A 26,578-nucleotide genomic window follows, 5' to 3' on the forward strand; every position below is an offset into this window, starting at 1 on the left:
AAGATGGCCTACACATGGGTCCCCAACCCCGAGTCTGCGACCCAGAACCGGTCTGTGGGCTTGCCAGAACTGGACCACAGAGATAGATCTCTGGCCTCCGCCCACACACACGGTGAGGGTGTGGCCCCCAGCGCAGGGGGCGTGTTGCACCCCCACGCACAGAGCCTCCCCCCCAAAACAGTCCGCAGTCCCAAAAAGGTTGGGGACCACTGGTCTATAGGATACTCTCTTGTGCTCACTACTGTTCACAAAATGACACTATGCAGGGGGAAGTCCCAGAAGCTGACTCCTTTTTTCATCAGTTAACAACTACTCACAAAACATAAAGCAATTATCAGGACTGTTTTTCAACAGGTGTGAATGGTGTTACACATACATACACACACAAAGAATTATAGCTAACACTGTTACCTATAACACATTGGTTGAAATGCAGTAGTAAGTTGCAACTAGAGTAGGCCCATTGAATCAATGGAATTTATGGAACAGTTGACTCACCAAGTCCTCACTGATTTAAAGGGCCTACTCTAGTTGTGATTTACTACTAGATTTCAGCCAGGATTTTCAAACTCTGGGGTGGTTACATAGCAGACACCACCCTGTTTCCCAACACCTCACTGCTCTTCAGCATCAAACCAGCATTCTTTTCCCTGGGATTTCCTGGCCAAAACCTTCCATGATAGGGCAGATCCTTGAGAAGTCAAAAAGAAAGCCCCTGTGATGTCACAGAGGTGAGGCAGGCAAGAGTTGGGAGAGAAATAAACACAATGTGTATGAAACACATTAAGTGAAGATGTAGGTCCAGCTTTAAAAACACCTCATAAACTAAACTCAGACTTCTTCTGCTCCAACTGCCATTCTCTTTGAGCTTTGTTTCCTTTCTCTGGGAGATGGGGAGAAGCTCAGCCATCCCAATCCTTCAGCTGGTGCCAATGAGACTCGGTAATCCTAGCTCTGAATCAGCATCCATGTTCAATCTCTCAAACTAGAAAGAGAGATAAAAGAAATGAATTATTTAAAATTGGAAACTGCCAGTCTGCCCCCTAGCCTTACTATGTTGCTCTCCTATCCTAGAGGGTTTTTTTTCCCCAGATTTGTCTGGTTTTTTTAAAAAAAAAAATCTGTAGCCTTTATTGTTTATTCTAGAGATCACTAACATGACTAAAATGGTGGGAAACATCTATAAAAGTCAAGTGTGTTCTTTGTTAAGTTACTGAGTTACTTATGTTTTTGTTGTCAAAGAATAAACACTGCTGGTGTACTTCGAATGGAAGGCAAATCAATTAAAAACAAATGTATACCAAATGGCTAGAGTACTGCTTTGGGTCACATGCCCAGTACCTGGCCAAAACAAAACAAAAAAACAACGACCAGCAAGGTCTCTTCCAAATTCTCCTTCCATCAAATTCACAAGGATTTATTTAAAAACAAATCAATCTAAAGAGGGAGAGATGAGGGCATGGGCATTGTTTATATATGCTTTAAATAAGAACATTGTCCCCCTGCCCTAGTAAAACCATGTGATTCATATTCTGGCATTTAAACACAACAATGGAAAAGAATGGGCAGGGTTCAATGTACATACCAGGTTCTGATTATGTAAACCTTTCAGAGGTAGTCTTTGTGCTTGATTAGCAATGGGCTACCCTCCCTTTGACCTTCATTTCCTGGCTGCCCAAGGTGGGCGGGAGAATGTTTTTTATATTTCATACTTCAGGATCAAGATGCCTTCCCAAAGCAATCTATTGTTTGATTTCACTCTATACTGTAGTTGTTCCTTTTAAAAATATCCCCTCCATCTTTCGTTCCACCTCGTTAATTGCAACTTTGACTTTGAATGTCGTTGTGAGCGTGAAAGGAATTATCGAGGTCTAGCCACTGAAGTTCAAGCGTGTTGCCTCTCCTGGATTGATGGCCAGTCACAGCATGGCCTCCCACTTCTCTGCCTACTGATAATACAACTTCCATCACTGCCGACTGCCCAGATGTTTCCTTAGTCGCCTAGAGTGGTCCTAACAAGACTAGATAGGCGGGATATAAATTAAATTAAATTAAATAAATAAATAAATAAATAAATAAATAAATAAATAAATAAATAAATAAATAAATAAATAAATAAATAAATAAATAAATAAATAAATAAATAAATAAATTACCATGCTACTGAATCATATTATTTCTAGTCATTTCTCTAAGCAAATATTCTAAGCATCCCACAATTCTGGCTAGAGCTTGAGAAAGTTACTCTTTTTGAGTACTACTCCCAGGAGATTCCTGTTTAGTTCAAGCTCTGGTGGGTTAGTTGGCATTTCTCCTCCACAGAACAGACTGTTTTGTACAGCTATCTGCTTAATATTAGAAAGAAATGTCACTCTAATGTTTTAAAAATGTAAATGAATATGTAAGGTCCACCAGCATTTCATTCCCAAGAAAGAAGCCCATTTGCAGGATAATGGTTTGAAGTAATTGTGTTAGTAATCAATATATTCCAATAGATTTTTTAAAAAAGATTCTATATCTGTTATCTGTATAGAGACATATTGGGTTTTTTTTGAGAGGGAAATATTTTTTCCTAGCAGTGGAAGAAGCCACTTTCATCTTATTTCACTTTTGTGTTTTGTTTTCACCTTATTTGAGTCCAAATAATCATTTGGCTATGTGCTCTTTTACCATTACAGCATTCTGTTGCCTACCTTTCGTATTTTTGTTTTACATTTTCATTTTCTAACCTCAAACTAAAATCTATGCTATTGAATTTTTTCAAGGCATATACAGTGAGTTGTTTATTAAACATAACAGTTTCAGATTCCAGTTCTTTTAGAGGATCTTATGAACCAGAAGCATCATCTTGCTAGAATATTAACAGTGAACAATTTTTGTTGTTACCTGAGATATTGTAGTTCTTTAGATACTTCCCCCCCCCAATCTCTCTCTTTCTCTTCCCCTGCTTCCCCCACCCTACCCCCGGCTTCTTTATTTCAGCATTTTAGCATTGTTGGACTTCAGCTTCTTGGCAGGGCTTGATTTCCACAAGATGTTAGCTGGTAGAACAGGTTACAGGCATGCAAAGCACAGCTCAGTTGTTTGCATTTAAAGGTATTTATACTGCATAGTTAAAGGTATTTATACAGCAAGTTAAAAAACCCTACTGATTAAAAATCTTCAGAAATATAATGTATTTAAGCAGCATGATAGTTCAAATTACAGTGTGTTTAAACCTGCACATTATCTCTGATCCTTGATCAGAAAAAAACAATGGGTTTCCTAAAACTAAATAAAGGCTGTCTTTCTTCAGCATTGAGTTCTGTAATTGTTCTCACATTTTGATTAGACTGGAGATTTTCCATTATGGACAGAACAGATGGAAACAGGAAAATGCTGTGGCAACTGAAGCACTCTTAAGTAGTTAAATCGAGGTCTTCTATTTTATTTACTGTGTTTATTTAAAAAGACTCTAAACCTACATTTGCTTCATCTTCCTCAATTTAATATAGAGCAATCTTGCTTAAAGTGTGCTGCTTATAAACCACTCAACAGTGTTTAAAGCACTCTCTGGACATTTTACAAGTTAATTATGCAGGCTACACAATGCCCCCCCCCCCGGCTAGGCACTCATTTTACTGACTTTGGAAGGGTGGATGGCTGAGTGAACCTTGAGCCAGCTGCCTGGGATTGAACCCCAAGGTTATGAGCACAGTTTTGGCTGCAGTACAGTTTAACCACTGTGCCAGTCTTGTGGCTTTCTTTTCCAAAGGATTAATGAAAATGTTCCCACGGTTATGTATTTATATGATTTATTAAAACATTTATTTATTTCCCATTTTTCAGGCCTCCAAGGACATTCAAGTGGCCCATAATAAAAGCATGGGATTTTTTAAAGTGAGTAGACAAAAGATACAGTCATGAGGTGAATTCACCACCTAATTGTATCAACTATCACTAAAACTATAAAAAGGTTTCTTATTATTTTAATTATGTTGTAAATATTCTCCCAAGACTGGGGAAACCCACTCACAACAAGATTAAAAACAGGTACAGTACCTGCATTAATATACAGAAAATGAGCCTCAAGCAATGATGTGAAAATAACCTCCATCAGCATAGCTTTTCTTTCTACGTTCAGTCCCTGTTATAGCCAGGCAGGTCTGGAAGAACCTTGGTCTGACACCCTAAGGAGCTGCTACTAGTCAAAATGTACATAAACCTGTGGCTATTTTATGTTCCTGCAAAAATGCATTGTGATCCATGAAAGTTGACTCTGAAAAAAAAAACCCTATCAGGCTTAAAGGTAACGCATCACTTTCGGTTTCCCTTGTAGTTTTTCTTTTGTTTTTGTTGTATGTACCATCAAAACAAGACAATACCAGGCTAGATGGACCAATGGTCTGACCTACTATTGTAGCAGTTTTATACATCACCATCCACCTTCTTATATCACTTAATCAACAGTGTCTTGATGTAAGGACTAAACTCTAGGCATAAAGCAACACTATCTGTTAGACAGTGAGTTCAGCAGCTGGCACCACATCCATATCCTCCCACCTTCCATCAGACATAAGTGGTACATGGAACAAAACCTCATCCGAGGATCTGAGGTTGATAGTAGGTTCATGAAGAATTGTAAGGAAGTATGTAGAGTGGCCTTGGCTGCTATATATATACTGCCCATCTGGCAGCCAAGGCCACTCTACATACTACCTTATAATTCTTTATGAACCTACTATCAACCTCAGATCCTCAGGTGACGTTTTGTTCCATGTACCACTTATGTCTGATGCAAGGTGGGAGGACATGGATGTTTATTATTTATAAACTAACAAATAAAAATATGTATGTAAACAATTAATGCTGAAGATGAAGAAATTGAAAGCTTTTACACAAATGCCCAAGAGGAAATTAATCACACACAAAAACGAGACATGCTTATAGGTAACAAAGAAAAACCAAATATTGTTGGAAAATTTGGCCTAGGGGACAGAAATTAAGCAAGAGAATGACTCCTAAAATTCTGTGAAGATGATAATCTGTTTATTGCAAATACATGCTTCAAACAACCCAACAGATAGCTATACACATGGATATCACCAGATGATCAATATAAAAACCAAATAGACTATGTAATTTGAACCAGGAGATGGATCATCTGTATTCTCTCAGCCAAAACAGACCAGGAGCAAATTCTGGTATTGATATGAACTGTTAATGAACATTTCATGAGCAGAACTATACAACTTTAATGTTGACAATGAAGAAACTGAAGTGATAAGAGAGTTTGCGTACTTTAGTTCAATCATTAATCCTAATGGAGAGTGTGGGTAAGAAATCAGAAGAATGAGACTAAGAAGATCATCAAGGGTAAGGATCATCTACTGTACACTGTCATATTTCCAGTCACCAAGAACGGATGTGAAAGCATGTGAAAAAGAGCAGCCAAAAATAAAACTTTATGTGTTTGAATTATGGTGCTGGAGGAGAACTTTGCAGATACCTTGGATGGCCAAAAAGCCAAACAAGTGGGTCTTAGATCAATCAAGCCTGTGCTATTTCTGGAGGCAAAAAATGTTGAAGCTGAGGCTGTCGTACTTTCTGCACATAATGAGAAGGCAGGATTATCTGGAAAAGTTAATAATGCTGGGAAAGATGGAGGCAACAGGAAAAGAGGAAGACCAAACATGAGATGGCTTCCCTAAAGGAAGTCACAGGCTTGAGTTTACAGGAACTGAGCAGGGCTGTTGAAGACAGGAGATTCTGGAGAACACTGATTCATAGGGTTGCAATAAGTTTGAAGTGGCTTCACTGAATTAAAAATATTAATACCAGTTCTCCATAAAACAAAGAAAACCAGGACATCTTGAGGCGCTGAACTTCCAGTGGCCTCTTTGACTTAAAAAAAATGCCGCTCCTTGTTACGGGGAGTACGGCAGGCAAGAGTTCCACAGTCTGGGAGCAGGCTCAGGGTAAACCTTCTCTTAAGCCCCCCACCAAACAGGCTTCTGAAGGTGACAGGGCTGTAATAAGGGAGCTGTATAAGGGAGGCACTGTATGTAGAGATAGCCATTAAGAAGGTCTGTATTGTAAATATAATACAATTCAATTATGCATTATAAAAAAGTGACAATAGGAAAAAAGAAAAGAATATTATTACCCTGTTATTGCAGAGGTTTGCAAAGTGAGATATTGGACAAGAGGAGTAGAGCTTTTTCTTCTTTTGGACAAACCTCCTAAGCACAGATTATTTCACAGAGTAGCAAGCAAAGTAGCTTACTTTGAGTTAATGTGGAAAGTACTTCTGACTTTATTTCTAGTAACTCTGGGAAAGATACTAAAAGAAAGTGAGACATATTTAAGAAACTCTTGGAGAACACATGGTTGAAATCCTTCCCAGTTCTGTCTAAACAAGGAATAACACAACACTGGTTACTACGGTTAGCTAAGGAATGAGATGTGAAGAGTTTAATAGGCACTGAAAGGAAGACTTTTTAAACAATACCTATGCATATATATATATGTGCGTGTGTACACACACACACACAGTTATCAAGGCCTTACAGATTCTCAGTAAAAATAAGCAGACATTAAGTGAAAGGATCAAATTGAAGGAACAAACAGGATTAGCAAATGCTGAGCTGCAAAAATATTTCAGTACAATGAACAGTCTATAATAGGCATACATGCTGAACAGAAGGCAAAACAGAGTAGTCTCCTGTAAACACAAGAAAATAAGAACCAGAGGAAGAGGAAAATAAACATTCATGTACCTGGTAATCCTTCCCATATGCCATATATTCAAAATGACAATGTCCGTATTTTTCATTCCATTAATCAGGGATGAAACCTATACCTAGGACCTGGTTCCATATGTACATTCATAAAGCATCCTGCATAGCAGTGGAAGGTGCTGCCCAGGGGATATTCACACATGCACACAGAGAAATACATACTTGCAGAGAGAGAGACCGTGGTGTGTGTGTGGTGAGACAGTGCCCATCTGCCCCTAATAAACCAACTTGCATTGTGTATATACTGACAACAATGTTGGGAAAAACTTTTTTTTTTGCCAACAGCCCTTGAATCCTCCAAATAGTATGTGTCTGCAACAGCTGGAGGATTCGGGGAGTTATAAGCAAAAAAAGTAACTTTTCTAAGCTCTGATTGGTGAAGGAATCATCTTTTTTCAGAACTTTTCATGTTAATTAAAGGAATGTTAAGAGGCGATTCATGTGTACCAGTAGATCATGAGAGCAGAACTTTACTGGGTCTTGACGACTTTGAAGATGCAAGAGCTAATGAGATAAGTGATGATCTGCTTAAGCCTTTTCAAACTCACCTGTACCTCTCTGATGCTGAGCTATACTGTCAAACAGGTATCACTCGGTGTTGGAAAGAACTGGCTAGAGATGGTCAGTGACAAACCGTCTAGATAAGAGGCAATCAAGCAATCTATAATGAAGAGTAGATCGATAAGAAATATGAAACTACCAACCTGGCAAAAAGACTGTTTTCATTATTTAAAAAACGTATATTCACAATCCTTGGTGTGGTGAAAAAACAAAATAAGATATTTTCGTGATTGCTATTACAGTATATCATGCTTGGGGAAGTGACATTGTGGCAGAGTTTTGTTTGTGTCCATTAGAAGGTGGTGGAACTTTTGGTGGAAAGACAGTGTAACATAACGAAAACAGAAATTTAGTAGCACCTTTAAGACTAACCAGTTATTATTTTTCATAAGCTTTCATGTCCCCAAGCACGCTTCTTCAGACGAATATAAGTATGTGTTTTATATATCCTGGCTTTAACCATCCTACAGTTGCTTGACATTATAACACCCCTTTCAGAAGCTAATGGAGGAAACTGTATTTTTCCTCTCTCTTTTTGGCTACCTTTTTACAATGGCTGTTGATCACTGGCACTCCAGTTCTACCTTATAATTCTGCCTTCTCCTGCAACAAGGCATGTCTGAGCTTATGCCTTTCACCCTCACAATCTACAGTATAAACTTCCTACACCTTTTAGTACAAACTGCTTTTGGTGGAACATATCTAATCTTGGAATGTACTTCTGGGGTGGCGGATTTTGTGCTACGTATACACCAACTTGCTCTGAACAACACTTTGGACCAAGAAGGACCTACTTCTTCAAAAGAGAGGCTTAAATTGCAGCTCCCTCTGTTCTGTAAATGGGTGTGGTTTTCTTCCAAGGTCCTACTCTTTGCGAGAATTTGATGATTTCATAATGTTCTCTTACTGTGTTTAGTCCTAGGCTTAATCCTAGATAAACGGGTAAATTTTCTCTTTCAGAAAATCAAAGAATGGTCGTCACCTCTAGTCTTTACTTGGGATGTGGGGGAGTGTTGAGATACCAGATGGATGCACTAATGAGCCCATGATTTGAGTAAGGAAGGTTTCATCTGTGGTTTGAATTTCCTTTCTTTTGCAGTATAGCCATAACAATATGTTAAACAAGAAGGGTTTTATCCCCTTTGGGGAGATGAGTGAGGTCCCTTGAAGAAGAGGCAAGCCCTGAAGACCAGAAGCTGTCGTGGTCACTATGTGGTCACTACGAGCTCACTACAAAAGAAGTCCAGAAGCTTTTGTAAAAAGACGCCTTACTTCTCTGCTAGAACTGCCCAATAAGCTACCTGCTATTTTCTTGAATTGGATTACTGTCTTCTCTGGAGAGTGCCTGCTGCTTGTGCTATTGAAGCCACATAAACTATATGACAACAGAACTGCTTCTGAACCAAAATTTCACTCCCATTTCATTTCATAGTTCCAAGTAAGCCCTTTGTCCGCAGCATCTGAATCTGAATTCCCAAATGAGATCCTGAGTAGCAATATGGGAAATGGTGCTCACTGAAGTAATCTAGTCACAAGTTGGAAAGAACCTTCTGTATTTAAAAAGCCACCCTGAAGTTGGCATGGCATCCAGTGCTGTTCTTTAAGCAAAGATACAACATAAACATGGGATACACCCTGTGGCTGAGATAAATACTTTAAACTAAAGGTGGACATTTTGAATAGTGTATCCCACTAGTGGGCACGCCCCAAGGCACAAAAGGGAGGTGACACAAAAGTACCACTGTCAATGATCTTGAGAAAGGAAGTCAGTCATTCCCCAAACCGGAAAACATAGCAGAAAATTATTTGCATATGTTTTGCTGAAGGTGTTTCAACCACAGTACTCTGCCCACAATTCTTGCATTCCACTCTGATCAGCTGGGATTCTGCGGAGCCCAGGCCACAATGAGGATGGGCTTCAGAATGTAGGGCAGTCCAGCCCTAATCCAGATCAATAGCCACCCTAGTCATGGGGAAGAGGGGTTTATCTTCTAAACAGCCCCTGACTGCTGAAGTAGATCCAAAGGCCTGAGATTCCCCACACCAATTCTTAAAAAAATGCCTTTAAAAGTTTGCTGAGTAAGAAGGAAGCCGAGGCATAAGCACTGGAATAGCACATTAGAGAATATAATTGGTGCATTAACTTGATAGTTCCTTCAAGGTAACTTTTGCACCTTAACTTTTTAAATAGACTTTTGCACTATAACTTTTTGAATGGATATCACTAGAAATATTGCAGAATATGTGTTGCTGAATAATCCTCACACCACTGGTTCCAAAGAATCTCCACCCAAGGCCAATGAACCTTATTCCCCAACAACAGCTTCAAATACATTCTTTGAGAGACTCTAATTTGATTTATGAAAGTTAAACAGCCTCTTCCTTTTTTTGGTTGCTAACCAAAGTAATAAGAAAAATCTATTTGCATGTATTAAATAAAAAAATATTCTTGAGGAATTTTTTTTCTATGTCCATTAACTTAATAAAAGTGTGAGAACCTCGTTGAAGCCAGATTTTCTGTGGTCACTCAGAAAAGAACAGACACTACACTTGTTCCTGGAACAAAAGAATGGAATGTAAGACGTCTCCAGACAAGTTATTTAAATGTCATTTTATAACTCTCCCCCCCACCCCCCACCCCGGTCAGGTAGCCAGCTCAAGGGTGACTCAGCGTTCCATCCTTCCAAGGTCAGTAAATTGAACACCCAGCTCAATTTGGTGGGGGCAGGCAAAGTGTAGCCTGATAATTAAATTGTAAACTACTCAGAGAGTGCTTTAAGTGCTATGGGGCAGTATATCAGCAGCACACTTTGCTTTTTCCCCAGACACACAAAGTGAACTTGGATTCACTAAAAACACCGTTCATTTTTAAAGTCTTTAAAGTGCCACAATATTTTGTTTCCTTCCTTTTGCCAACAGGCTGAGACAGACTAACTTCTTTGGAAACTCTTGATAAAAGTTTGGTTTTACGGTGACTGTGAAACTCAAAGATAAGAAAGAAAAAATGCCCCAGTATTATTGGGAATATATTCTTAGGGCAAATGTTCAGCAAGTGTTCTGAAAACCCTGAGTTCCACCTAGACTGCTTTTGCATCCCATTGGTTCTACATGAACAGCCTTTAGACAATCTCTTCTCTAAGGCAGTTGTTCCCAACCCTGATGCCCGCAAAATATTTATGATCTACAACTCACATCCTCCCAATAAAGCAGTTTACAAGAGGAGCTGAAAATCCATAGCAATAACAGTAATCAATAATTAATCATGCCTCAATACTTGCAAGAAATTACTGGCGGTCAGATCAGGTTATCAAGAGGGCTGCTGCCATGAGATTCAGCTACCAAATACCTGTGAGCTTTTAGCAACCCAAGACAATGAGTTCAAGAATTGTTTTCTTCAGTCAGCCAGCCTGGATAGGGTAGTGTTCGGAATGCTGGACTGGAGCTTGTGGGATCCATATTCTTGTCCCCATTGAGCCTTGAAACCCAGAGTGACCTTCGGTTCCCCTCACTCTTTTGGCCTACCCCCTAGGGTTGTTGCAGAAGAAAAGTAGGGAAGAGTAGAACCATACATGCTAGCAATGAGCTCACTGAGGAAAAGGCAGGATTGAAAGATGGAATAAACAAAGAAACGTGGTCTGGTGCCTAACTGGCACAGAATATAGGGTTCCGACAGCAGGTCTCCCCTAGCGTGCTTCAACCCAATCCCTTTGACTCCAGTTGCTGTGCAGACCACGCTGGCTGGGATATTCTGGTAGTAGTTTAAAAGAGTAACTTTTCCAAGCTGTGGTAGAGTAGGTGAGCATGTTCGTCATTATACACCTACCTTTCCACTAGTACCATCTCAGCATAATTTACCTCACAGGGAGTTGAGCATAACACAGACTAACCTTGACGTATAGCACTCTGCAATTTTGACAGATGGATATAAAAGTGAATAAATAAATATAGCTCAGTGGTATTTCACCACTGAAACATTCATGTGAAGTATTTCTCTGTGGAAGGAATGCCTTGCCTAGTTTTGGCAAGGAACATGATGCCTCAATGAACATGTTTTATTTCCCTCTTTTTAACAATCTTTTTGTTCCTCTTACGAGCAAGCTGCCTCGCATATCATTTTTGCCTTCCAAAAAATGCCACATTTTCAGTGTTCCTAGCACTGTGCGGACAGATGCTGTCACACAAAATAAGGATATTCAGTGGAAATGCGAACAAGATACTCATTTACCCCTACGAAATGCCGTAAATTTGGGCCAAAGTAAACTTGTCAGAATTATGCCTCTGTAGTTCGCACCAGGGAGTGGTGCTACACAGCTGGGGAGCTGAGCTAATAAGTGATGAAAAACCCCATGAAGGGGGGGGGGAGCTGCTATTATGGCAGTTCATAAGCTGGGGAGGAAAATACATCTCTGTCCCTCGTTGGACAAATACATGGCAAAATGTGGAAGCCATAAACATGAGACCCCAGCGGAACAAAATTGGGAGTGGAGCAGCTGGACCACTGCTGACTTCGCATGTGTTTTCTGAACTAATTCACATATGTAGGAGATTAACATCCCTCCTAGAAATTGTGGTGATACTCAGAAGTGTGCAATGGGCTTCCCCAAGGAGGTATGGTTTGTTGCTAAGGAAATTGGGAGCAAAATCAGAGAACGGGTGGGTGGGGGAACAGACCAGAAAAAAAAAAGGAATATGAATTGGCTCAGGGACAATAACACAAGCACAGATCTAACTTGAAAAGTTTCAATGCCTGAAGAGAAGGCAAAATGGTGTCATCTAACATAGGAGCTTCCCATTCCCTCATATTTAGGACCAAAACCTGAAAATAAGGACAGGTCTTTGGGATGTCATTAAAGGTGAACTCTTGCACAACAATAGCAGAATATATGGGTTGTTGTTGTTTAGTTGTTGTTGTGTCCGACTCTTTGTGACCCCATGGACCAGAGCATACCAGGCCCTCCTGTCTTCCACCGCCTTCCGGAGTTGGGTCAAATTTATGTTGGTAGCTTAGATGACACTGTCCAACCATCTTGTCCTCTGTCATCCCCTTCTCCTCTTGCCTTCACACTTTCCTAACATCAGTGTCTTTTCCAGGGAGTCTTCTCTCCTCATGAGATGGCCAAAGTATTGGAGCCTCAGCTTCAGGATCTGTTCTTCCAGTGAGGACTCAGGCTTGATTTCTTTCAAAATGGATAGGTTGCTCTTTTTGCAGTCCAGGGTACTCTCAAGAGTCTCCTCCAGCACCACAATTCAAAAGCATCTATTCTTCGGCAGGCAGCCTTCTTTATGGTCCAACCCTCACTTCCGTACATTGCTACTGGAAAAACCATAGCTTTGACTATGCGGACCTTTGTCAGAAAGGTGATGTCTCTGCTTTTTAAGATGCTGTCTAGGTTTGTCATCGCTTTCCTCCCAAGTAGGCATCTTTTAATTTCATGGCTGCTGTCACCATCTGCAATAATCCTGGAGCCCAAGAGAGTAAAATCTGTCACTGCCTCCATATCTTCCCCTTCTATTTGCCAGGAGGTGATTGGACCAGTGGCCACGATCTTAGTTTTTCTGATGTTGAGCTACAGACCAGTTTTTGCGCTCTCCTCTTTCAGCCTCATTACGAGGTTCTTTAATTCCTTCTCACTTTCTGCCATTAAAGTGGTATCATCTGCATATCGGAGGTTGTTGATATTTCTTCCGACATTTTTTGCACTAAAACTCCCAGAATCCCCCAGCCAAACCATCTGTTGATTGAAGGCTTTTATATATCATAGGGGAAGGATTTCTATGACATCTCACATTTTCTCTGCAACCTACTTTGAAGTCATATGCAAGTTCTGACATATTTATGAGCAAGCTGGCCTTTCTCACCATGAGACACGTTCAAACCCACCCATAAGCTCAAGTAGGTTGCAGGAAAAAATGTGACAAGTCATAGAAACCCCCATCAAGTTCCTTACGTTGAGATATGTGAGATGTTCAAGGGGAGATTTACCATTAACATCACACTGGGACTTGAGCCCAGGCCTGCTCAGTGCTAGTCCAATATTCTGCCCACCATACTGGATCACACAATACACTATGCAAGATTAAAAGCAACCCCTTTCTGGTGTCAGAACACTCCAAGAAGTGGATACTGAAGCAGCTGCTTTTAGGGAAAGTAAAGCATTATCTTTTCCTGAGTTCCAGCTGACTCAGTTGAGAATGATCCACGCTGAAGAGGAATTAAAGTTTTCTGTCGTCCTGGCAAGTTTTAATTAAGCACAGAAACTGTTCTGCCAGTGTTCTTTCCAGTGTCTTTCTCCAACATTTTGGTCGCCTCCGACTTTTCCTGCTTCCCAATTCACTCTTTGCACGATTGTTCAATCTTCATCTTTATATTTGTTTACTCCAAAGTTACACTCCTAGAGAAATAACTCACAGGCGGCTCTTAAGCGTAGGAGGGCCACCCCGCCCAGAAATCGAGGGCTGAGTGCGATTTCATTTCCAAGAAGGAATGCACAGGAGAACTCCACCCGGAATTAAGCTCAACGTGTGCTTAGGGGCTACTCAACAGAAAGTCTCGATTCCCAGCCTCAGACCTGCAAGATCTACGATTAAGGGCATTTGGGAATGCTCCTGAGCTCACGCAGAGTGCGTTTCTTTCCATATGATCCTTCTGATTTCGCTAAAGACAGCAGGGGACGAGAAACGTCCACATCAGACAGCGGTTGTTAGGCATCATCGCCTTGACTATAATTCACACAAGGTCTGGAAACGTTACTTTGCAAAATTACGATTTTTAAGCCGACTCCCCTCGCTCCCTCCTAAAGCGGCGCTCCTACACAGATAGCGAACGCATCCGTGCGCCATCCTCCCCGGCTACACTGAACGCTTCACTCTCCACCCACTCAGCTCAGCTATGACGCCGACGCGCCTGCGCAGCAGCCCCTACACGGCTTCGAGCCCAATCCTGCCCGAACTTGCTGGGGGCGGAGCCCCTGGACGAAAAGCTTCGGGTGCCTCTTTGGAGGCGGCGGCTGCGCGACGTGCGTCGCCGGTCTCTCTTCCGGACGGGAGAGCAGGCATGGCGGCTCAGTGGGCGCTGCAAAGGACGGTGGCGACGGTGGCCCCCGCGGGCAGGCACACGGCTTCTGTCATCTTCCTGCATGGCTCAGGTGGTTCCTTCCCTGTCCCAGAAGGGTCTGAAGGGGGCGCCACCACGCAGCGTCGGGCAGAGAGGCCCGGTAGACAGCAGGGCTTCCTGGTTGACCCCTGTGCAGCGGGACAATAGTTCCCCCTAAAACACGGGTACTACTTTCGGGAATCAGCGTGGGTTGCTTCTTGGGTTGCCTTTTCCTTTCTTGAAGGAATGAGAGACGCAACAGAGAATCGGGGGGGCGCCTGAAAGTCGAAATGATTTCTTCTAACCTGAGATTGTTTTGTACTTGTGCGGCTTTCCTCCTCCTCCTCCAAAGGGGTGCGATGACATTGACACGGGACTTAAGACATCAAAGGTGTGAAACTGACCGGGTAATATTGGGTCAGGCTCTTGTAGGTTGGGCCTCCCTCACAAGATCGTTGGTGAGGAGAAAGGGAGCCGTTTGCCATGTGTACCGTACCCCTCAAAGCTTGAATGAAATATAACAATGCACTAAAAGTGTCAAACGGTTTCCTATCATTTTATGTTCCAGCTGTTCCATTTTAAACTGGGAAAGCAGTTTCACCAGTATGTACCATTTCCAAACTGGCCATTGGGCTCAGCCTTTGTTGTTGTTGTTTAGCACAGATTAAGTCCTGTCATTATTGGCTAGAAAGAGGACAAGATAAACATGCCTAAATCTGGCAGGGTCTTTTTCCTTTTAATGTGTTTAAGTACATACAGTACTCAGTATGTTCGTTCAACAGGCTGCAGAGGTGTTGTGGGTTTCAAACACTTGCCCTGTATCAATTCACACAAATGTGCCTTGTTTCGTCACACATGTGCCCACATTGAGGAGATGAACACATCGGTTTTTGTCCCTCATTTACACAGGCTGCACTGGAGATGTTGTATTGCACCTGTCCCTTTTTTGAACCGTTGCAACAGTGGAAATTGTCTTAACAGTGTTAATTAACACTGAGCATTTCTCCACATAGTAACACATGAGAGAGAAAGTGTATGTGTGTAGGTACATAAGTAAGTACTGTATGTTCTTCGTGTGTGGGAATGCACAAAGCCATGTTAAGTGCATCTGGAAGTTAGAGCCTAATGGGGGGGTTAGGATACAGTCTTTAATGTGGACTAGTGTTTTGTTCCGCATTACTGCCTAGCTATTGATTAGTGATAACAGGTAGTGCCAAAAGGAATCATACACTACACTTGACTTCCATAGCTGGTCAGTTCTACTATTGCAGTGTTAGTTTGAGAGGGCAATGGATCATATAAATAAAAAAGTGTTGACACACTGCTGCACAGTATTTTAATATCTGCATTTTTCGTTACCTTGTTTACCTGACCACAGGCAGGCTGAGATAGTTATCCCTCGGCAGGTGCTATTCTTATTCAGCTTTTTAATTTGTCACGTTTGAGTAGGTGAGCTAGATCAAAGCCATTTTTATGTGGTTTTAAATAACATTTTTTTAAAAGTGTGAAACTTATTGGGGTTATTGCACCATAAAGCTGTTTTTACTGCCCAAGTGTAAACTCATGTTTATAAGGGATCATTTTTCATGGAAAGCAGAATAGCTGGAGCTGCCAGCTCCTGATTCAGAGTCAACACCTGTTGGTTTGAAAGCTCCATACTAGTGAGATTCATTCCCAAAGTTTAGCTGCTTTGCTCTGTGGTTCTGCCCTTTCTTTGCAACACCCTGCTGTGCCCTTACCTGCTTGTTGCATCAGGGAGGAGGGAACACAGGAGGAAAAAAGGCTCCTGTTCAATAGCCGGAGTCTTAAAGAAACAGGACCTGGAAGCCGCAGTCATCATTAAAGTTGCCTGACCTGTATCAATGAAGGGACATGGTCTGAACTCAGAATTACAAGATAGAGGTAGCTCTTATATGTGAAGGAATGGAGTTTGGACTGTGAAAGCTCACAGCTGAAATCTTGTTGTTTAGCATAGTAAGTTACACCAGAGTAGATCTATTGAATCACTGGCAATTTGGTGAGTCATCTCCCCCTTTGTTTTTATTGCTTCAGACAGGCTTACTATAGTTGTGACTAGCTTATTACTGAATGTGTTGTAATTTCAGTCAATACATACTGGCTGAAATCCTATTGCTTAGCATAATAGGTTGCAGCTAGAGTAGACCATCCAAATAAATGGAACTTGCGGAGGAGCTGAATCACGGATTCAGTAGGATTACTGTAATGCAGTTTGCTACCCTTAGCAATAAGAGCTCAGCCACTGAAACAAATTGGTTGATCTTTAAAATGCCACAAAATTCTGGTTTTCCTCCCCCCCCCCCTCTTTAGTTTTAACAGCACACTTTGGAAATTTCCTTTGAGTTTAAATGAAAACTTTTCCTCTGATTGCCTCTTATCATTCCCTGTGCTGCCCAAATAATATGCATTGGAAAAACAATAAGTGGTGCAACAAATATTGTAGTAAGTAATTTTTCCCAGTTTTTTAACAAATAAAGTGGGCTTTTAAAAAATCAAACAACATGAATTGGCATTGTTGAGCAAACAAAAGCAACAATCCTTCACAATATTTTTTAGAAGTGAGGCTCATGTTTTCCAGTGGTCCTTCCTGCATGTCAGATTTGCAACCTAACACTTGTAAAGTGTACCAATTGACAAATTAGGCAACCCTCCCACTGCATGTGAAAGGACATATGTCATAAAAGTTCTCTGGCTAGTGTATGTCATGGGGAAGACCTGAAGGCTAGTTGGCACTTTGTTTAGTGTGATGGGCCAAGACTTGAGAAGTCCAAGTTCTAGTCCCTGAACCATAAGACCGCTGGGTGACTTTGTGCCAGTTGTACATTCTAACTCTGGCCTTCCTCACAGGCAGGAGAAAAAACATGTTCAGTCTCTTGACGTCCCTGGAACAAGGGTAGAAGAGAAACGTAACCAATAAATAAAATAACAGTATTACCCGTTTAGTTATCCCGTTTGTGTGTCCTCAAGAAATGTAGAAATTGCCCTCCACTGATTCAGATCATCAACTCATCTAGATCATATTGTATATCCTGACCAGCAACAGTTTTCTGGGTTTTTAATTTGGAGTGTTTTCCACCCTTGCATGGAAAGAGCAGGAATTGCTTTTGAGATACTCTACTTGTGCTCTACCATTGAGCTGCTATGGTCCCTCTCTTTTTATATCTGTTATTACATGACAAGTTCCATTTTTGTAACTTGGCTTCTTTTCTTCATAATTTTTACAATGTATTCAGTAGAGTAAATAAAACAGGCACTGTTTTTGCCAGTTGATGAAGTAGATCTGATGGCAAGGTGCTAGCATGTTCTTATTCTGTGCTGAAAAGGAAGAGATACTGAGTGCAGCTCAGTTGTCCAGAAATCTAATTGGATTATCAGGTATTTTGAAATGTTGCTCAGTGTTGTTTTTGTGTATGTATTATGAAGCAATCTGGTGTTTGCTATTATTCAAATATCTAATGCTGGTGGTACCTTAATGTCTTATTCAGGTGATACTGGCCAAGGAGTAAGAGACTGGATCAAGCAGGTTTTGAATCAGGATTTGTGTTTCCAACACATAAAAATCATTTATCCAACAGCTCCTGCAAGGTACTTTTCAATGCATTTTCATGCTACTATTAAATAACTCTCTACTGTTTTCTTCAAATGATGGTTCTTAATGTAATAACCAAACATAATGTGGGTTGGTACTTCCTGAGAAGTGTCAGTCAGCAAAATCCTCTGCGTAAATTTCTGCCTGTGGGAGCTGATGATGTCATCAACTGGTTCCAGTAAAATTTAATTTAAATTAATTAAAGGTTTCCTATTCCCCTCCACTACTACCATCCCATTTTAGTATCCAAGAGTCCCTAGGCCTCCCTTTTACCCTGGAGAAGCCCTTGGGATGGGAAGGCTTTAATTGCTAAAGAACACTGCCAGGATCAGGACCACCAGACACAACCTGGCAGAGGTGTTTGACAATTAAAGGCCACCACCATCCAAGGTTCCCAAAAGCTTTCCATTTGTAAAGTAGGTAGATGAACATGCTTTCTGGTTTCCTCTGAAGAAGTTAGCTGTTCCCTGTGAAAAGGTATGGCACTATAAATTACTTAATCTTTAGATGTGAGCATGGGAGTGAATAAAATAAGCATTTTAAGATAGTTTGCATGCTGTTGCAAAACCTATATATGGCAGTGGTTAATAAAGTTATAATTATTTTAGGCTTTTACAGCATTAAAATGTATTTGTATAAGTCACTCTATTGACATATGCACAATATCGTGATAAATGTTCGTCTCTCATGCTTTTTTAAAAATAAACGAGTTATTCTGCTAAAATCTTAATGCAGGCTGGACTTCAGGGTTGTGTCTCAGTGATAGTATGCAGGAGCATTGCTGTGCCAAAGTAGGACAAGGGGAATAATTAGCATAGTTTTCTTTATTTTATGTGTTTATAGCATGCTCTTGGAACAGAGTCCATTATGGAAGCACAAGGCTGCAGCTACTCAACAGCTAATCCTAACTACAGATAATTCCTTGCCAAGCAGACAAAATCACAACATATTAATCATATTCTGTACAATTGCATACTTCACTGATTATTCTGCTCCGCTCTCCTGTTTCCCTCTACAATGGTTATTGCAGTCAGTTTTTGAGTATTGGGGTTGCATCTGGTGAATGAAAAGAAATGTGAGTAAACATTTTGTAGTTTTCTGTGTATGACAAGTGTGGGGAACCTTTGGCCCTGCATATGTTTTGGACTACATCTCCCACAGTCTCTTACCATTGGTTTGACTGGCTTGGCCTTCTGGGAGTTGAAGTCTAAAAGGCCAGAGGCTCCCAATCCCTTGTGTACAGGAGGAGTAAGTAGTCAAGCAAAGCCTTGACTCTTAACTCCATTTTTTTGTTAGTACTTCCTTGTTCATGTTTGAAAATACACAAGTGTTAATATTTAAAATAACTAGACATGCTGAGAGTTATTGTTCAACAGAGTAAACTTTACAAGCTTGGATTAGAAAAATTACCTTGCAACAGACATTGCTTTCTTTAAAAAAATTGATTGAACTACTGTTGAAGCTTTGTTTTTATTTACTTACTTCATGCAAAATATTTTGACCCTGCCTTTCTCCTTAAAAAGGACCCAAAGCAGCTAGGATGCTGTAGGAAACAAGTCTAATCAGAGAAGGAATAGCAGATGCAACAATACAAACATCCATAAGAGTTACACAGTGTTCACCCTGAATCCTGGATTCATCTCTGAGCCTGGATGCCCAGGTTTCAACTGTGGCTCGGAGTGCCTTTGCACAGTTAATACTAGTGTGCCCATTTATTGAGAGGGCTGATCTGACCATGATGACACATGTCCTAGTTACATCTTGACTGGATTTCTGTAAAGCACTCTACATAGGGCTGCCTGTGGAAAGTGTTTGGAAATTCGGGAGGGTCCAAAAAGCAGCAGCCAGATTCCTGACGGGCTGGTTAGAGAGAACATATAACTCCCCTGTTACAGCAGCTCCATTGGCTGCCAATCTGTTTCTAGGTACAATTCAAAATGCTGGTTTTAACCTATAAGGCCATAAAGAGCTTGGGTCCAAACTATCTAAAAGATGGCATCTCTTTCTATGAGCCTGCTTGGGCATTAAGATAATCAGGGGAGGCCTTCCTCTCAGTCCCACCACCCTTACAGTTGCGCCTGGTGGGGACAAGGGAGAGGGCCCTCTCTCATGTGGTCCCAGATTCTGGAACTCCCTTTCACGGGAAGCTAGGCTGGCCCCATCTTTGTTGTACTTCCAGAAGCAGGCAAAGACCTTTCTCTTTAGGCGGGCTTTCCCTTAACAACTGGTGGTTCAAGTAAATGGACTGTTGTGCTCTGTTGTTTTAAATGTGTTTTAGTGTTGATTTTATTACTATTTTTAATATACTTGTGTAATTCTATTTTAATACTTTATGTCAACTGTTTTTAGCTTTTACATTTTTAAAAATAATATCAGCCACCTTGTATTCTTTTTAAGGAGAATAGAAGGTTAAAATACTTTAAATAAATAAAAGCTGCAGGTGTGGTCTAGTATAATGATGTCCCGTTAATCTGAATTACTGGAATTAAATTGATTCAGCTTCCTTGATGCCACAAGGCAATCACTTATTAAAAGATAAATATTTAATATATGCATAGGCTATGTATTACCAGTACGGGTGAGTAGCAGATAGATCTGGATCAGCTGGTAGACAGTAGGTGATCTGCATTTTGTCTGTAGCGGCCCAGTTTAAAAGATCAGGTAGCTTTTCTAGCAGATGATGCAAAGAACTTGAAATATCAGTCCTTATCCCCATCCTTGCAAACAAAGATAAGGAATTGCAAAAGTTTCCTCCTTGCCTTGTGTGAGGGTGAGATATTTTCTGGTGATGCTGTCTTGGCAGTTTTTTACATACATTAAGAAATCATGCACAAAACTATATAACTTACTTAAATTGTGAAAGTTACTCAAAACCACAGTTGGTATTGGTTTGTATGGACTTTTAAGAATCAGAAGCATGGGTGAGTTGTTTGCATCTTTTTGTAACAACCAGTCATTCCTCTTGGGTTTGCTTGTGAGCACAAGTTGTGTTTCTTAAAGAGAGAGGGGGTGCTCATGCATATCAACTGCTGTAGAAATGTTGGTTGAAATCTAGTAATAAGTCACAACTAGAGTAGGCCAATTAATTCAGTAGGAACTTGGTAAGCCAATTCCTCCATAAGTTCCATTAGCTCAGTGAGCCTGCTCAAGTTGTGATGTATTACTGGATACATTGTGGGCAAATTCTAGAAATCCTGAGAAAGGAAAGAAGTACTCTTTGTCTCACTCTTACAATGAGAACGTTCATTGAGCTTGAAGGATTCTTGTTGAGCTGTCTTGGATTGTCGAGATAGCCTAAGTCAACAACAGTGAGAAATTCAGCAAGTTCTCCTGCCCCCATTCCTAACCAAGATCCTAGAGAGTGATTACTAGTCAGAGTAGAGAATACTGGCTCTGGCCTGGTGTAACTTTTCATGCTTCTAATAAACGTTCCTTGTAATATCTAATGCCCAAAATCTTATTGGTTAGTGTAGTAAATTGTTCTAGAGTAGGCCCATAGACTCAATGGGATTTGTTGTATCAATTCCTCTGTTGTTATTGTTGTTAAGTCATGTCCAACTCTTCGTGACCCTATGGACCAGAGCACGCCAGGCCCTCCTGTCTTCCACTGCCTCCCGGAGTTGGGTCAAATTCATGTTGGTAGCTTCAATGACACTGTCCAAACGTCTCATCCTCTGTTGTCCGCTTTTCCTCTTGCCTTCACACTTTCCCAACATTAAGGTCTTTTCCAGGGAGTCCTCTCTTCTCATGAGATGGCCAAAGTATTGGAGTCTCAGCTTCAGGATCTGTCCTTCCAGTGGTCACTCAGGGTTCTCCTCTGTACATTACACTAATTCAAATGGGACTACTTTAACTGCAGCTTACTTTACTAAAGTAAATTACAGTTAGAGTAGAGCTGTTTGAATCAATGGAATTTATGGAGACACTGACTTATGAAATTCACATAGATTTAGTTGGCCTCTCTAGTGCAGCTTACTGTATGGAGCAACAGGATTTTGGCCAGTGAGTGCTGATTGTTCAGACAAGAGAAGCAAAATGTAAAGTATTTTTCAAAGTCAAAACTCTAGGAAGTTCGTAGTTGTAGCCAGATAATAACTTTCCAAAGATCTTGATCAGAAAATGAATAGGGATCATGGTTTGTATTTGAATGAATGAGTCACTGAGTTGTCAAGGATGTAGAATTAACAACTGCATCAACTTTCCATAGTCAAATATAACTTAATCTTTTCATTCATCCCCTCCCTTTCTATTATTGTGATTAAATGTGCTGTAATTTAAGTTGAGCCTTTAAAAATAGCATCTGCTGCCACGTCTATCCAAGTGGTTTTCAAAGCAAATGGTGTTTTTTCTCCCTCCTTTGAGCCGGCATGACCGCAATTTTGAATACTGTTTCAGCTGCTAGCTGTGTGACTTAAAGATGTGTTTTCTGTTGAATGTCTAAAACAGGACAGAATACTGCTTCCCTCCCCCCATGCTTTTCAAACAGAAAGTGATAGTTTAAACTGGCATCATGGCAGCTAACATGGTCAAGTTAAAATTATGTAGTCTCAACTTTTTGAAATAACTATACTGTACCTACTTGTGTTTCCCTTCAAAAAATCTGGGTCAAAGAATCATTGCATTATGTACCATTTTCATCTCACAGCCCATACTGTTATAAATCCAGAATAAACCTACAAATGAATTGATTCTGCAGGTTTTCTCTCACTAGCCAGCAGATAACTCAATACACTTCTTAGTATACAATTTTTAAAGAAACGTGAGCTTTTTATATATATTTGTAGAACATTGGTTGAACAATGTTGATTTTTCAAACATCTGAGCTTTACATTTCAGACTTCTTTTCCCTTGAGTGTCTGTAGCAAGTCTCTCTCCCTTTTGGCTACAGTATGAAATCACCAGTCAGCTTGGCACAATTTGAGATGCATTAACAGTTACTTGAGCCACAAGAGCTACTTGTTGATCACAACCCACTTGTTGATCGTTACTGAGGTAAACTAGTAAGATTGTGAGACTTACTTATTTTATTTAAAATATTTTTACCCTGCCTTTCTCCTTATAAAGGACACAAGGTGGTTTACATAATTAAAAGATTCGAAGCTAAAAACAGTAGCATACTACTAATAAAAAGGATCAAACAAATACCATACCGAAAAACGGTAAATAAAAGCAACATCAAAAACACATGGAATACAGTAAGGCACAACAATCTACAGTACTGTATTTTTAAAAAACTACTCAGGCAGTCACTCTGTCTTCAGGAGGAAGAAGCAGAAAAGAGATGTTGGATAGACAGCAGATGGATGAAAGAGATGATGGCTCTGCCAGGGTTCCAGAAACATAGATGCTGAGTCTTTCCGCTGTTCTTGTTGACTTCTGGCTGGCTTCATCTTAGACATTCACACATTCCTCTAATGCAGTGGTTCCCCACCTTGGGTTGGCAGATGTTCTTGGACTAAAACTCCCAGAAGCCTTCACCGCTACCTGTGCTGGCCAAGATTTCTGGGAGTTGTAGTCCAAGAACATCTGGGGACCCAAGGTGGGGAACCACTGCTCTAATGGATTTGGTTCATAGGTTTTAAATAAAATTTTGGATACACATGCATTTCATGGACCAGCTATATTGCCTACTTACTTCCCCAGTCTGCTGCCCATAAGATATGAGCAACTACAAGTTCCCTCATCCCAGCCATTGCAGTCACTGTTTACATAAATACGTAACTGATATACGTTGTTGCGTGCTACGGATCCTTTAGTCATAAATCTGCTAAAGGGAAGAAATGGCAGAAGCATTTCAGAAGCAAAAGAATGGCAGCAGAAAGCTTTAAAAACATTGTTTGAGGTTCATTTAGAAATGATTATAATCTGTTTTTTATTACATTTTGAAGCTGTGGGAGTAAGACCAACTTTTATTAGCATGGAATCTGGGAAACCTAGTTACAAAGCACTAGGCTCAGATTCAGGAAAGTAATTAAGGATGTGCATCCATCTTTGATGGGTGCAAACTGAAAGGGGTAGAATCTAGCCAAGTGCTTAAATCTCCTGATGTTGAAATCAAGGACACTTGTTGGATCATGCTGATAGCTGATGGAAATAAAAGACATTTCAGCAGGCAGCATTTATTACAGTGAAGGAGCTGAGTTAACATATATGGAAAATGATTTATTTTATTTTATTAACATTCACACACAAAGCTGCTCTTCAGAGTGGTATGTGAAAGCACTGACACCCGTACTGGTGGTGATCGCTCTTGTTGCCAATGGGATGGGAGCCAAGAGACATCAGGAGCTAGTACCAGTGGATTAATCTACATAGAACTGGATGTTAAGAAAAGAAAACAAATCCCTTTGTTCTGTTGTAAAAGGAATGGCAGCCCTACTGTAGCTACGTCTACCCAGATTTAATGTTTGCAGTTTGATGAGAATGGCTCTGATAGCTTTATTTTAATTGCTGTATATGCTGCCTTGTACAGTTTGATGCCCTAATTGCCTATTAAAGTTATACTTCGGATTCATTCTTACCATCCCTTATCTGAGATTGGTCTTATCTTGCTGTTAAATTGGATTGAGGACAAGGGCTGGATTCCAGAGTTTATCTTGGAAGGAAGGGATTGTATGTTCCTGTTTTTGTCATTAGAAAAGGAAAGAATGACAATTCTTCTTAAATATATGTTGCCCGAATTTTTTCTTGTGTTCTGGTTCAGAGCAGTTGATCTTGTACAAAAAAATGATGCTGCCCACTTTAATACATAAGCACTTCCATACTGTGCAATCAGGAAACATCCATATATATCAATCATGGCAGTGCCTGCCAAAAGTGACATGATGATACGTTTCATGCAGTTAATGTAGAATAGGTACAGTTACACAGAAAAAAATGGAAGGGTTTTGTCAGAAAGCAAGGCAACAATGAAATTCTTTTGCTTAAACTAGTAAGTTGCAACTAAAATAGGCCCATTGAATCAGTGGGGAACTGGTGAGTCAACTCCTTAGTCAGTTCTGTGGATTCAGTGGGTATACTCTAGTTGCAGCTTACTATACGAAATAGCAGTATTCCAGCCAGTGTGTATTGTGTTAAAACTGCAACACATTCTTTTCCTATTTACCCTTGCCTCAACTGCCCCTGCTTCATTCTTTCCCTGTCATCAAGCATTAGACCATAACATCTACAGAGTTGTAAACAGAGGTGGGATTCAGCAGGTTCGCACCTATTCTATAGAACCGGTTCCTAAATGTACTATTGGTTCGTAGAACCGTTTGCTGGCCTGAGATGAATGAAGGAGGAGGGGCCAGGTGACCAGCGACGAGCGGGGGGAGGGGGACACAATTAGCTGCCTCCCTTCCCGTACCACACTGAGCCATCTGAGGTGGGGTGTGGGTGAGAGAGATAAAGCCCTGGAAAGAGCAGAGGCATCACTGGGGGAAAGGGAGGGAGGATGAGTCCTTGACGTCACTGGAGGAAAGCCTATGGCCTTGAGGCGGGGGGGTGACTGACAAGGCATGAGGGCAGGATACAGAGGGAAAAAGTTTTGGGGTGAGACCACTTCAGTCAAACACCCAACCGTCCTCGTTTTACTATGATTTTTTTCAAGTTAAAGGTACCACATAAGACTGTTGCTCTGCCTAGAAACCACATTAGGTGTGCAAAGGCGGCCTCCAGGTAACAACAAGCAGGGCTATCAGTCATTTCAGGAGCAGGAAAGGGGAGGGAAGCAATTTTTGCTGGTGAGCTATAGGGTGAAATAGGAGGTAAAGTGAAGGAGAGATGTGTCAGTTTTCTGTCAAACTTGGTCATAAGCACCCACTGTGAGGTGTGTGTTTGTTTGTGTGTGTGTGTGTTTGGCACATGCCCATGGTGAGGGTAACAGCAGCGGTATGCCCAAACAGATACACTTATCCAGATGTCTTAATCATGTGAGAAGTAGTTGTGATGATAGGCAGTAGGGAGACCACTGTGGAAGAAACCCTCATCGGATCCCACTGTCCTGGGCATTTATTTATTTATTTATTTATTTATTTATTTATTTATTTATTTATTTATTTATTTATTTATTTATTTATTTATTTATTTATTTATCCATCCGTCATTAGGACATAGAACCTGTTGTTAATTTATTTGAATCCCACCACTGGTTGTAAACATAGAAATTGTCTGTTTAAGCCGATTAGAAAAACATTTGGACTCTTTTTGAAGGCTCCCTTGTAGCTGGAAACTGAGAGAATGCCATGTACTTCACCTCCAAAATGATTGTTTAGTAGAACCATGTAATTTGTGTGATGTTCCAACATGAATACCCCCTGCATTTGGAGAGGATGGCATAGACATGAGATCTGCGTCCGTCAGCATTTTTGTCATTCTGGTCACATGGAGAATGACTGTCTGAAACTGGAGGCCTTGTGAAAGTTCTCCATGCAGTTTGGTAGAACCTGAACTTCTAGGGTTCTACATCATGAGGGGGGCCTCCTTGGGTGGGGTATAATCCTCTATAGGTTGAAAATAATCAAAATTGGTGTAGAAGGGTGACAATGTACTTGTATA

At 40.7% G+C, this 26,578-nt stretch overlaps 1 protein-coding gene across 2 annotated transcripts in view; it reads left to right on the forward strand.

Annotated features, from left to right (window-relative positions):
* Positions 1–14,214: 14,214 nt before the first annotated feature.
* The window catches only part of LYPLAL1 (lysophospholipase like 1), a 30,519-nt gene continuing 18,155 nt past the window's right edge, over positions 14,215–26,578 (forward strand). Inside the window, exons 1-2 of one of the 2 annotated variants that reach the window (XM_020808466.3) lie at positions 14,215–14,485; positions 17,937–18,036. In XM_020808466.3, coding sequence (XP_020664125.3) covers positions 14,230–14,485; positions 17,937–18,036 — 356 coding nt within the window. In that variant the 5' untranslated portion in view covers positions 14,215–14,229. Of the gene's footprint in view, positions 14,486–17,735; positions 17,827–17,936; positions 18,037–26,578 lie in introns of those variants that run through there. The other variant, XM_078382963.1, reaches the window with a different exon arrangement.

Source organism: Pogona vitticeps, chromosome 1 (assembly GCF_051106095.1).
Source record: "Pogona vitticeps strain Pit_001003342236 chromosome 1, PviZW2.1, whole genome shotgun sequence".
Classification (NCBI taxonomy): domain Eukaryota; kingdom Metazoa; phylum Chordata; class Lepidosauria; order Squamata; family Agamidae; genus Pogona; species Pogona vitticeps.